We start from the raw sequence: 13,305 nt of genomic DNA, 5'->3' as shown, positions 1-13,305 counted from the left end.
TTCCAAGCTAGCGAGAGATGAGAAATCTGTATCCGCCAGCACTGATTTTTTTCAGTTGTTGACCGAAACTACGCTCTACGTTTCTCGTGATTGTCCTTACCAGTCATTGAAAGTACGGCTCGTTTCTCCCTTCACACGGGCGTGACCGATGAGTATTCTCTTAAATCAGAACATCGATGGACCTGAAATAGAATGTGTCAGCCGCCGCTTCAGCAATAGCAAGAGGCGCTGATGGATACAATTGCGAAAGCAGACAAGATATTGAAGTACTGGTTCTCTTCGTAGAATGGCACCCGGAGATTCGAGGGTTTTCCGTGGAGATGCGTTAACAGCCCGACGTCAATTTGGTAACAGAACACGATCCATATGGCATTTCTCTTCGTGAGTGAACATGTGATGTGAGAGATACCACGACCGCTGCATAAGGTCTCTAGTGGATGCATGTCACTCTAAACATCTCCTAACGATCTTGTTCCAGAGTACGAAACACCTCACCGTCGTAGAAGGAGGCAATCATCCCCGCACGTCCCAACATGCTAGCAGTGGGAAAGCGGGAGAAGATGATCTGCTACAGGGGTTATTTGGCTCGGCCTAGTACCGTAGAACCCGAAGTTACGGCCAGAAGAGCTTGCAGAACTCAGTTCGGTGATGGAAGTCTGATGGTTTCATTGGTAATCTTAGTCGCTTCGGCGGTCATGCTCAACCAGCATAGTTCATTCGCGGTACACGCATGGTACTTTGATGAAGAGGAACCTCTGAACCAATTATGTTGAAAGATCTGTTCAGAAGGCACAGAATGTGATCGCTCACCTGTTCCGCTCGACCTCCCAGTTAAGGATTGCCGCCGCTCTGATAAGGACTTACGATCAATTGAAGGGACATGAAGAGTGTGAGAAAAAAGAATCTGCGTAAAGCACCAGCGTGACCAGATAGATTCGACTATAGCCCCAGTAATAATTGTCGACAACGCCTTGGTGAATAAGCATTCGCAAGAATTCCTTGCTATCGTCCAGTGACAAAACTCGGTTACGGCAATGTTCGACCGCTCTGAACGCTAGCGGCATGATACGATTTGAACGTACGGCAGGATTTCAAAATAGACGACACAAGTTAGGATCGCAGGATCGCGTTCAATAGACGCCGTTAAGTGACCTGTGACATTTGCACGACCGAGCTGCGTCACGCGTAGTGCGCAGTGTGACACTGCGTCAGTTACGATCGGTACTAGATCTAGCATGTTGACCAATTTCGCGGAAGCATACAGAGGTCATGAATAAAAAGGCTGCTGTACACAACACACCGTCAAGTAGTCTGCACTTCAGAATGTATAGCAGACCTTTACGCGTGCACCCATTCAAGTTATCCGACATTGTGCCCGACGCAGAGCTTCTCGCTACCTTGGAAGCAGGCGAGCAACTCGTAGCTAAAGCTGCTGCCATGATTCGTTTCCGGGTTTGTACTGTGCCTGCTCTGGCAACGACCCTCAACTTTATATGCCTCTTTGGTTCAACTACAAGCTTCTCTATAGCGAAGCATTCTTATAGTGGTTGGATATGGCCGTTCACATCACAGCGTTGCGTGATCTCGAATAGTTTGCGCATTTGACGACTATGCCATTGACTATATGCCAGGACACGAAGAAATTGTCGCCCAGTTTGCGTTCCATTGGAGAGTAAAGGTGAGAAGGCCTCAATGATCATTACAAAAGACTGAGATGCGGACCAGAATTATTTCAGTTGCAACTCTTCCGCCAGGATTTGCAGAGCCTACAGCACGAAGAATTTTCAGCATGAACAAACATCAATGGAAAGTTTAAGGTTACCAGATGTTTACTGAAGAATCGACCGTGTTGGAAGGAACCCATCGCAACCCACAGCCCTTGCTGTCCGGATGGCCTGAAGCACCGATTCAGCTCGCCCTCCTCATCCAATCCCCAAATCTTGGAACCGATCTTGTCGGTGATCGATGGCCCGAATATCTCAACGATGTTGTTGATTACAGGGAGATAACCCGTCCTATATAGCGTTGTCAGTCCACATACTTCATCCGCCAGCGAAGTCTCGCACCCAAGAACCACTACGTCAGCTAGAGTCTTCGTTCCGTCGTTGAAGACCACGCCATCCTCCTCGAAGCGAGCGATTTCTCCATTCTTGACCTGTCCCGCAGGCTCAGTGGTGCTCTGAGGCGTAGTCGCATGTGGACACACCTTCACTTTGCCGTCGATGATCAACTGAGCGCAACCCTGGTCCAGCACTGTCATGGTATATCAGCTTAGGAAAGCCGATGATGGCATGGGACTCACTGGTTCCGGACGCAGTCCGCTCGAAGAAAAAGCCTTGCAGGCCGACCTCGCCGCCGCCAGGAGTCAGTTCCCACGTCAGCTTGAAGCCGGCCTTGGCTAGTCCATCGAGCATCCCCTTGTCCAGCGCTTTCACCCTTTGAGTCCCGCCGGCTGCGGCCAACTTCAACGCGAGGGCGTGAGGCATCGAATGGTTGCTAAAATCAGCGTCCTCTATCGCGAATTTCTCATTGAAAATGACATCAAAGATGATTCTATCCGCGGTACTGGCTGCCATAACGCACGTCGGACTGCGCTGCACCATCGTGACCTAAACGTATGGCAGTCCGTCAAACTCGGGACCACGGAAGACGACTGGGAAGCGTACGCTCTCAGCGCCTTTAGCGAAGAAATCAATGCAAAGATCATGCCCGGCGTTGCACTGGACATCAAAAAGAAGTCAACAGAGATGAAAGAGTATGGAACGAGAAGGCGACACACAGAACCAACGACGACGACACGCTTTCCGCGGTAAGGTGCCGCGCCACGATGTTGATCTGAGTGGTAGAGCACTCCCTTAAATTTGTCCACGTCTTTGAACGCAGGAGTGTACGGCTTCCCCGTGCCAGTAGCCATGATGACGTGTTTCGGCTTCAGCGACACTTTCTCTCCCTGCCGATCAATAGTGATGCTCCATCGTCCGGTGGCAGCATCATACGTAGGGATTGGTAGCACGGTGCTCAACGTCCATATCACGACCTCCTGGCCGATTGCATAGGCCTCAATGAAGTCGGCGACCTTTTCCTTCGGAACGTATTTCGGAAATGTCTTTCTACAAAGCAAGTTCGTATCTGAGTTCCAGTGTTCCACTCCAGAACGAGGTGACTTACGGCCATGGTTGATATAGAACTGTAAATCGAGAAGCGTTACACCGAAGATCATATAACATGATATTCAGACTCACCAGAGCAGTGATGCGCACTGGTGTGCAATGTCAAATTGGGATAGCTGCCATGTCGTTAGATCGGGTGATGCATCTGGTTGGTGATGAGACAGTACCGTTTTCTCCATACGTCGCCGACACGCCCAGACTTCTCCACTACCAGTGCACGAATGCCCAGTCTACCAAGCCGTGCTGCACACATCAGGCCGGTCTGACCGCCACCGACTAATGCAGGTGTTAGAAAAATACGGCAAGTAAAGCGTGCATCTTGACGTACCTATTACTACAGTAGGATCTTGCTCAACTTCAACTACCTTCTGCGCGTAGACCTCCTCCCAGGTCGCGTGGTTCGGATACAACCCAAGAGGTCGACCGCGCGGTTCCTCGTGGCCCTTGAGGTCTTCAAGGTTCATGAATATGGCAAACGCCTTCCACTGCCCATTCGGATCCGGAACGAGGCGGAGGAAGCCTCTTCCTACGGCCGCGGGTGATGTGAGAGAGAACTCAAAGGTGCCTTGAATTCCTCGAGCGTCGGGGTTCGACGGTATGGGGAAGAACGTGGGAGGGCCCAGGGTGGACGTAGTCTGGACACGGATGTTATGCAGCCCTGCGCGAGCAAGCCTTGTCTGATCCTGATCTCCGACACGCTCAGAGAGATATGCTGCGAGCTTCTCGTGCCCAGCAAGCGATCTGAAATCCCATGAAAAGCACAAGAGATCTGTGAACGGGGTAGTCATATAAGCAGCTGGACGACTCGAGCAGCGTTTTGTATACCTCTCATCCAACCCGTAGGAAGAAAGTGATCCACGAAGGACGTCACGTCTGCCTTGGCTGCAGCCTCGCTGAGACTTTCAATCCATCGCGTTGCCACAACAAGCGGGTCGATCTGAGGAGTGGCCATAAGTTGGGAGAGGCGATAACAGGAGTAGACGTCGAGAGCTCCAATCTCGCTTGAGAGAAAGCCTTCTGCGAGGCAGTATATATGATGGACCAGACAAGACCATGGAAATTGCTGATACGAACAATCGGCCGTATGCAAGAGCCCGAAGCACGTACGTGAGAGACTCTGATAGCCTTGCGCAGTTCCAGATGTTCTGATGACGAGCGCGACACGTTGAACCGGCAGAGGGAGGGTCAAGATCCGCCGGATATGGCAAGTCGAAATGAACGTCAACCGGTCGCCGGGGTTGACGCTATCGCTTCCGGCGGAAACAGATGGGACGATCGCCAGCGCTTGAACTTGAATGCGGTCGCAGCTGGAAGTCCAGGCCAAAACATGGACGTCGGACGCTCGCGACGATTTGGCGCGCGTCTACAATTGCAACATCACCATACATGCTGGGACAGACATACGAAAATCAACGTTATCAATTTCAGTGTAAGAGTTAAGGTCATCTGAAAATTTGGAGTACTGTGCGTGTAGCCGACTGACTCTCAGTTTGAAATCGTACAGCATGTTGGGGCCTCCGCCGACTCACTCCCTGACTAAGTATTCCCGGGTCACCATGGCTATACTCCCTCTGGCCACTAAATCCTGCTTCTACAGTGTACATTCGGACGGCACAAGACATACAGTGGTCCTATGAGGGGTATGCTTCAGTGTCCTGTTTGGTGCAGATTAGAGCTGAAAGTGAAGTCCATGTACAGCGTTCTCGCGATATACAACGCCGCAATGCCTCCCAATATCAAGCTTCTCGGCGAAGTACCGTCGAGCTTCTCGTTGACTGTCTTTCTGCGGTGGCGCTTGGCTAGCATGAGAAGCCCATCCGATCAGTTCCGCAACGTCAATTTCAATGATTCATCGAACTGTGCGTTACAACAATATGGTCAACATCGCTCTTTGCTAATCGCCTTCATGAAGAACGAGACGAGAGCCATTGTGCAACTTCTTTTTCCATACCTTTCACTGTCATCTCCATTTGGCGGGATTCCAAAGCCTCGCGCGCTATCCTCACTGTCTCTTTTCGCTCGTCGCATCCCGCTCTCTGTGTCTTTTATCAAGCGAAAGAGGGTCGTCAGCCTCCCGCATCAAAATCTGCCCATTGCATGCAGTGGGCCTTCGATCCAAAGTCGTTGGTGCACAAAAGAAACGCAATCTCAACTGGACAGCGAAAAGCCTTTCGAGGGCCGGAGAGAAGAGCAGGTCTGTCTGACTGCTGAAATATAGCTTGCCCTTGCTCATTCTCTGGGCAGGAAGTAACACAATCACCCCGTGCGCGCTGCAAGATGCGCATTGAAAGCTTTAGTGCACAATGTTTCCTTGATATATTAACTCCCAGTTGAACGGCCTCTTGCCTCTCGTAAGTAAAGAATCAACATGTTGACGTTTCCTGTTTGTGATATAATAGAACGGATACAGCGGTGGCACAAATGCGCGAGAATGGTGTACGGGAAGAGCGAACCTTCCTGAATTCAAGTCGCGTACTCTCGATCGACACCGGTCCCTGCATAATCAAAGCACTCTGCCCTTGACATGCACTTTCTCTGTTGCGAACAAGATCGTGCCGACGAAGGCACATGTCTAATGGCCTTCAAAAGACGCACACGGCGAAGAAGGCTGCCACAACAGAACGTTCTGCAGGGAATCCGATCGCTCTAGTCCAGTGATATTCTTCGGTTGACAGGGTGCCAGCGATTACGATTCCAACGAGCGCGGCAAAGCTGACTGTGAAAAGCGCGAGGCCGTTTCGTAGTCTGACAGCACAAGCTCATTCAAGGCACAAGATAAGGAACCAAAAGAAAGCGTAACCCCCGCTCTTCTGGACTTCGAGCCAGGGAAACCACGGCAGCGACAATGAACGCAAGATCTGAAGGTCCAAAATATGTCAATAGTACCTCCTTGAAATATCACAGTATCTCTCATCCACAAACCGCGGAAAGTACTATGCCAGGAACATTTGCTACCAGAACCGTCGAAGCCACGCTCCTGAGCATTCAATATCTCCTCGTCATTTGGATCGTGGAATGCGAGTACCCACTTGATTCTAAGCATGGAGAACATGAGCGCTGCCCAGATCATGGTTGTAGGGATGACGAGCAAGAACGGCCACACTTTGTCTGCGAGAAAGTTCCGCACAATGCGACTCATTGAATAGAAAACCCCATTGCAGCGTACCGAATGGACAGGGACATTGCGCGATAGATCATTGTAAGCACTCCCAACAGGCTTCCTATCTCGTGAGAAGCAGCCTCGACAGTATGTTTGTAGATCGGTATCCACTGATCCCAGCCATGATTGAGTCCAAACATTGAACATAGGAGCAGAAAAGCAAAAACAAAAACAGTGAATTTTGTACCTGGCTCTGGTGCGAGGATTCTGCGACGACAACCTGAAATCAAAGCCTGCTTTCTCAGCAAATGAACGAGGAAGCATTGTCGACCAATTTATTTCAACGGAGCCCTCCACTCGAAATACAATCATACATTTAGAAGGAAATCGCTCAAGATCTCGAAGTATCTGCCCGGCGCCTCGAAAAATGGGATGTGTGTGCAATGCGTGAGCTGAACCCACTTGACACGGGAAACACTCTGGAATATGGGTATGAAGTTGATGTCCTGTGCCTCGTCCTCCTCGGCATTGATCAGCAGCGTTGATGCCGCTATGTTATGCAACTGATCGATGCACGACCACGTTCGGAGCGTACCGACGATGTTGAACTCGGAGGGGCCAATCCTAAGATGTAAGTCGTGAGTCATGGTGCGATCGCCACTTGGGACATCGTGAAGACACGTACATGGTGCTGTAGACGGTAGGATCCTCTGACATAGCTGCGAACGATTCCAACAACAGCTCGGGCCACGGATTCATCGCGCAGACGTGCTTCTGGTAGAAGACCTGCATCCCTTCCTGGTATTCCTTGCTATCCGTCGTGCCCTCCCTCTCGTGCCGCCTCAACATCTCCCTAAGATCCTCTGGAAGCCGTTCAAGCAGCGCATTTGTGCCTTCTCCCACAACTCCATAGATGCGCTCGCGTTTCCAATGATAAGATGCTTCATGCCGGAGGGGCGACGATAGCCAGCATAGTGAGCGGCCAACATGCCGCCCCAGGAGTGCCCGAGGAGATCGAAGTTATCGCGAATTTTGAAATGATCAAGGAGATTGTCGAGCTCATCCATGAAAAGGTCCACGGACCAGAACTCCTTCGATTTATCCTTGGGGTGAGACGACTGGCCGATGCCTATCTGATCGTAGAATATGACGGGAATGTTATGGGATTTGGACAAGGAGGCATGCGGAAGCATGTAGCGATGGGAGATGCCAGGCCCACCATGGAGAGCTATTAGAGGACGGACGCCTGATTGCAGGTCACCGGCAACCTTGTACCATGTATGGTAGGTCTCGCCGCCGTAGACAAATGGAATGGTTCCTGTTATCTCAGACATGTCGGCGACCGCTGTAGGATGGGATGAGGCTGCCGAGGGAGTGCCTGCAAGCTTTTTTATAGGCAGGTGGCACGAGCTATGGCTTCGTCACATGGGGACACCGGTTCCCAAATTCAAGGTAAGACTGACCATCACCACGATGTAGAATAATCTTCGCTGAATAGTGACCAAGAAGTACGGAAAAGCGATGCGAGGGGCATTAGGTAAAGGAACGTACAAATCAGGACCGGAGCTCGGTGAATTCGGATGTATCAGAATCAGTAGATGTGTCTAACCGGAACCATCTTCTGGGTGATGTTGTACGAGATGATGACTCTAGGACAATAGAACGCTCATCGAAGACTGCTTGCCGACATCACGCATGCACCATGGCTTTGGGGACCATGTGCCTACTGTATAGCCATTTTGATCAGCAATGACTCATTTTGACTGAGAGAACGCTGCGCTTCGATCTCCGGGGAGCGGGGGTGACAAGCGACGCGCATGCCATCTTAACAAAGAGGCCCGTGACTGAAGCATCGACAACGAGCACACTGAGGAGGCTTTGTCGGCGCACGCGACAAGTAGTGGAAGTTCACGCTCAAGGGGCAATTATTACCTTCCGTAGGACCGTAACAAGCCGAAGCAGAGCATAGACCGAAATGTACAAAGATAAAGGGAACTGGGGTGCCATTGGGAATGCCCGGAGGGAGCAATCCGAGAGCACCCAGTGAAGACGTTGTGGCTGGCGCCACATTACGTAATATTCCAAATATGTACTTATATATAAAGTAATCCTAATTAGGGAGCTCGGCATATAAGCCCGAGCTCTCCTTGCCCCGCTCCATCATCCGCTCGCTCGTCCTCCCGGATTCTGGCGAACGCTACAGGTTATGAGCCCCGGCAGTGCTGTATAAACGCATCATACAGCTATCTGAGTCTACTAGCGAAAAATCTACGAGATATATATAAAAGTGCGGAATTACCCCTATGCCGAAGAACACTGACCATGCGGATTCTCACAATCCGTACTGCATGCCATACCTCACGGAGGACAATTGGCTTCCGTGGAAGAGGCATGTGCAACATGTATGGAAGAGGAAGCTGTTGGAATCTGGGCACGGAGCGCAGATGTGAGAGGCCCCGGTGTGACCTGCGCCACCGGCGTGGGAGAGTAGTAGCGTGCGTGTATATAATAGGGTGCGGCTACAATGGGACGGGCCATCGGTTTAGCCCCGTGGAGCCATCTTCTAGAGAGCGGGCGACTCCTGAATTCCTGGCCGTGCAGCGGGCTGGCTAGGAAAGTCAACACAAACCGATCACTATTGACCAAGAGGCACTCACCACAATCGACGAGAACCACCACTACGAGGTTCCTGCTGGGGACCATGATGCTGACTGGTGAGTGATCCAGTTGGCAGGTCAAGGGCTGGGAGCTGGGGCAGGTTGCCGAGGTGTGAAGGCTGCAGGGCAGCTGAGAGACAGGTGCAACCGGGCAGAGGTGGGATCAGGAGGTCGAGGGCAGGAGGGTGAGGGCCAGAGGGTTGACCGCGGGGCACTGCTGTGGTGATACAAGACACCAGGCACAGGGGGCAGGCACTGCGTGAGGCGGGCCTACCAGCGAGGCGAGGGCGGAGCAGGGCGTCAAAGGGTGGGCCGAGCGGATGCCGAGCGAGACAGGCCGGCAGTCCGACGAAGCGACACAGTCACAGCACGCGGAGCGCCGAAGAAAAGCCGAGCGAGGCGCTTGCACGGAGCACGCATGAAACGGAGATCGAGACCCGAATCCAAGGGGCATCGGGACTGGCGTGTGGACCGAGCGAGCGACGAGCGCGTGGGGGCGCTATAGGAAGTCACCGAAAATGGGCACGTACGGGATGCGTATGGTACAGAGACTGGGACCCAAGATCAGGGGGTGCCGGGACTGGTGTACGGACCGAGGTGGGCAGGGAAGCACATGGAACGGAGATCGGCATCCCTGGGGACAGGGAGTGCGGTACAGGCGTGTGGCCCACAATGGGATTGACGCAGCAGTGGCTAGGTCGAGGGGGCATATTGGAATCTGGGCATGGAGTGCAGATGTGAGAGGCCCTGGTGCGACCTGTGCCACCGGCATGGGAGAGTAGTAGCGCGCGTGTATATAATAGGGTGCGGCTACAATGGGACGGGCCATCGGTTTAGCCTCGTGGAGCCATCTTCTAGAGAGCGGGCGACTCCCGAATTCCTGGCCGCGCAGCGGGCTGGCTGGGAAAGTCAACAGAAGCATCTTACCAAATATGTGACCGGTGAGATCCCGATTCCGCAGCCCCTGCCAGATATAGTGATGGCAGAAGAGAAGGCAGCGAGGGAAGCCAAGATCGCAGATTGGAAAGACAAAGATAGTGAAGCAGCAGAGGTCATGTTGATGTCCATGGCCGACGATCAGCTCATTCATGTGAGCGAGTCGGGGACATCACATGAGATTTGGGAGAGTCTCAGGATCCTGAAGGAGAAGCCAGGCCATCACGGCCTTCTGGCACACCAGCATACGTTATATCAATCTCGAGCTCCAGATGACAAGGACATGGATGACTGGTTGAAGGAACTGCATCAGCTTCAGGAGGAGCTCCACCAGATGGGAAAGCTCATCCCGGACGACGAGTTCATTTCAATTATCCTCATGTTGCTACCAGAATCCTGGAATTCATTCACGAATTCCTATTTCGGAGCAGCAGGAGGGCAGTCCCAGTCTGGCAGTGGAACTCAGATTACGTCGCAAGATCTCATCGCAGTCATTCACGATGAGAACTGTTGCCGGAAGAGCCGAGATGTCGAGCAGGCTGCCACAGGCACATTGCAGACTCAAGCCCTCTTCACCCAGAATGCGGAGTGGAAGAAGGGCAAGGGCGTGATGAGACCATGCGGCATCTGCGGTCAGAAGAACCACATCACGCGGGATTGTAAATTCCACGGGCACCCCAAAATGAAGTGCGGAAACTGCGGAAAATGGGGGCACAAGACCTTGGAGTGCTACGCCCCCAGAGGAATCTTATCTGATAAGGCACAAGATGAGCCACCGAAGAAGAAGTCGAAGTTCGAAGCACGTGAGCGCAATGATCCGCAGATCGCTGGATCAAGCCACGCCAAGAGAGATCAGGTGAGAATTGCAGAAGATGATGACGAAAACTGTGTATCATTAGGTTCAGAAGATTCAGATGCTTCATTTTATGGTTGGTTTGCAGATTCAGGAAGCACCTCCCACATCACTTCTCGCCATGATGTTTTCCAGACCTATGAGCCCTTATGCAACCACTTAATCTCCGGGATAGGTCCAGCGCCTATCAAGGCTTTAGGCCGAGGCACTGTAGCCATCTGAAGTAAAGTGGGAAATCGCATAGTAAGGTTCAATCTTCGCAACGTGCTACATGTGCCGACAGCACCCAGCAATCTTCAATCCATTGCACGGCTTGATGAAGCCGGTGGAAGGGTACACATGGGTGACAGTCATGCACTAATCATGGATAAGCATGGTGCTACACTTGCTGTAGGTAAGAAACAAGGTCGACTTTATCAATTAAATCTCGAGCCCATTTCTACCGCTTCCAAATTAATATATGCCACGCAGGAAGACACTCCTCACACCTGGGACGAGTGGCACAGAATTTATGGCCATATTGCGAAACCAGCGCTCACACGGTTACACTGGGAGCACATGGTCGAAGGCCTAGAAATCGCGCCCAGCCCAGATAATATTGAGTGTGAAGCCTGCGTACAAGCTAAGGCCATCAGGAAGTCGTTTCCGAAAGAGGCAGCAAAAAGAGACACAGTCCCCGGAGAATTAACACACACAGATGTGTGGGGACCGGCTCCGATGACTGCCCTACAAGGATGGCGTTATTTCGTCTCATTCACGGATGACTGTACCAGATTTACTACAGTATCATTCATGAAAACGAAAGACGAGACATCCGAGAAAGTCAAATTTTATTTGACAAATCTGGACCGTTGTTATGGGACTCAGCGTCGTCAGCTCCAAATGGATAACGGACGCAAATATCTAAATAACGACTTGACACAATGGTGCCAATCCCGAGGAATTGAAACAGGCACTACTGCGCCTTATTCCCCATCCCAGAATGGAATTGCAGAATGTCTAAACTGCATGTTATTATCACGTGCACGCGCTATGCTCTACGCACATGACATTCCATGCTATCTGTGGACAGAAGCAGTGGGTCATGCCGTATACATCAAGAATCACGCACCTACGCGCGCATTACCTGACATGATGCCATACGAGAAATGGAACGCGCGGAAGCCTAACATTGCATATCTACGCGAATTCGGATCCGACGTATGGGTGCTAAATGAAGCACTTAACTTATCGAAGTTAGCGCCGAGCGCCATGAAGTACATCTTCGTTGGCTATCTCGATGGACCGCACGCCATCTGCTACTACGACGCGTCCACACACGCTGTGAAAACTTCGCGCAATTATCATTTTGTGCCCGCTTCGCAGCTCCCACTCTCTGTGACAACCAACACACTGGAGCTACAGGGGGAGTTCACGCTGGATCAAACGTGTGAGGGGGAGTCTTCCACTGAGAATGCGCCACGTTCCGATCTGAAGAAGCGAAAGCACATTGAAGTGGAAGAAGCGCAGGTACCTGAAGAACCTCGGAGATCAAAACGAAAGATCACGTGTCCGAACTGTCAGCTCCTCAATGACCCTGAGGCAGATGACGATGACATGGATGCTGCTGCATCTGCCGAAGTAATCTACCAGGCAATGTGCACTTCTATGGATCCAGATGAGCCAAAATCATTACAGGATGTGAAGAATTCACCGGAATGGCCCCATTGGGAGCAAGCAGTGCAAGCTGAGATGAAGCAACTGCATGATATAGGGACATGGGATCTTGTAGATCTACCCCCAGACTGCAAAGCGGTAGGCAACAAATGGGTCCTGATCAAGAAGACCAACAAGGAAGGTGAGGTAATCAAATACAAGGCACGTCTAGTGGCAAAAGGCTACTCACAGATCCCTGGCATGGACTACATGGAGACGTTCTCGCCCGTGGTCTGCCTTGAGATGATACGAGCTGTCCTAGGGCTAGCTGCAATCCTCGATTGGGAAATTCAACAGATGGACGTCAAAGGCACCTATCTAAATGGAATCCTGAAAGAGGAGATCTATATGCGCCAGCCTGAAGGGTATGCAGACCAGACGCACCGTGTATGCAGATTACACAAGACCCTCTATGGACTCAAACAAGCCGGGCGTGAGTGGAATATTCAACTTAACCATGAGCTAATAAATGCGGGTTTTAGGCGATTATTCTCAGATCCTTGCGCATATATTCGGATCAGAGGTGGAAAAGTAGAAATCGTTACCGTATGGGTAGACGATCTACTGATATTCACCAATGATCCTAATATTATGGGTCATCTGAAGCATGAACTTCAGACCATGTTTGAAGTCACTGACCTTGGTGATCCAAAGAAGATCATCGGGATAGAAATTGAGCGAGATCGTGCAAAGCGCACGATTAAAATCACTCAAAATAAATATATTGTTTCTATCCTGCAAAAAGAAGGGTTAGCGAACTCAAATGCGGTAGGCATGCCTCTTGATCCGAATATTCCCCTTGAGAAGGAGGAAATTGGGATCGATGATGTGCAAAACTGTAGCAACGGATATGCATCACTCATCGGATCTCTAATGTATGCTGCTGTGGCAACG

General features: G+C 51.3%; 5 protein-coding genes across 5 annotated transcripts; 1 reads left to right on the top strand and 4 right to left on the bottom strand.

Annotated features, from left to right (window-relative positions):
* The first annotated feature begins 1,218 nt into the window (after positions 1-1,218).
* On the top strand, positions 1,219-1,666 carry LAESUDRAFT_374260 (uncharacterized protein). The gene has a single exon (XM_040902223.1). The coding sequence runs from the start codon at positions 1,270-1,272 to the stop codon at positions 1,603-1,605; it is 336 nt and encodes a 111-aa protein (XP_040760871.1). The 5' UTR covers positions 1,219-1,269; the 3' UTR covers positions 1,606-1,666.
* A 61-nt stretch (positions 1,667-1,727) lies between these two features.
* On the bottom strand, positions 1,728-4,122 carry LAESUDRAFT_762124 (FAD/NAD(P)-binding domain-containing protein; the record flags this gene model as incomplete). The annotated part of the gene is made up of 12 exons (XM_040913037.1): positions 1,728-1,766; positions 1,823-2,015; positions 2,067-2,155; positions 2,207-2,253; positions 2,303-2,609; positions 2,667-2,720; positions 2,780-3,110; positions 3,169-3,187; positions 3,243-3,286; positions 3,338-3,446; positions 3,499-3,939; positions 3,996-4,122. The coding sequence occupies 12 exons, from the start codon at positions 4,120-4,122 to the stop codon at positions 1,728-1,730; spliced, it is 1,800 nt and encodes a 599-aa protein (XP_040760870.1).
* A 2,516-nt stretch (positions 4,123-6,638) lies between these two features.
* LAESUDRAFT_762123 (proline-specific peptidase) lies at positions 6,639-7,604 on the bottom strand (the record flags this gene model as incomplete). Its single annotated transcript, XM_040913036.1, has 3 exons — positions 6,639-6,894; positions 6,956-7,123; positions 7,177-7,604. 3 exons carry the CDS (start codon positions 7,602-7,604, stop codon positions 6,639-6,641), a joined length of 852 nt encoding a protein of 283 aa, XP_040760869.1.
* Positions 7,605-8,929: 1,325 nt separating this feature from the next.
* On the bottom strand, positions 8,930-9,339 carry LAESUDRAFT_729369 (uncharacterized protein; the record flags this gene model as incomplete). Its single annotated transcript, XM_040909623.1, has 1 exon — positions 8,930-9,339. A coding segment is annotated over one exon (171 nt), but the record flags the coding sequence as incomplete, so codon positions are not given.
* LAESUDRAFT_729368 (uncharacterized protein) lies at positions 9,087-9,804 on the bottom strand. Its single transcript, XM_040909622.1, has one exon. The coding sequence runs from the start codon at positions 9,754-9,756 to the stop codon at positions 9,427-9,429; it is 330 nt and encodes a 109-aa protein (XP_040760867.1). The 5' UTR covers positions 9,757-9,804; the 3' UTR covers positions 9,087-9,426.
* Positions 9,805-13,305: the final 3,501 nt, after the last annotated feature.

The sequence above is a fragment of the Laetiporus sulphureus genome, assembly GCF_001632365.1.
Source record: "Laetiporus sulphureus 93-53 unplaced genomic scaffold LAESUscaffold_42, whole genome shotgun sequence".
NCBI classification, from domain to species: Eukaryota; Fungi; Basidiomycota; class Agaricomycetes; order Polyporales; family Laetiporaceae; genus Laetiporus; species Laetiporus sulphureus.
The sequence above is the reverse complement of the archived record's forward strand: the minus strand, read 5'-3'. Positions and strand labels throughout refer to the sequence as shown.

Bases quoted from the DNA above. Each gene is read 5' to 3' on its own strand.
- LAESUDRAFT_729368 (XM_040909622.1), bottom strand. From the start codon at position 9,756: ATGGCCCGTCCCATTGTAGCCGCACCCTATTATATACACGCGCGCTAC.
- LAESUDRAFT_374260 (XM_040902223.1), top strand. From the start codon at position 1,270: ATGAATAAAAAGGCTGCTGTACACAACACACCGTCAAGTAGTCTGCAC.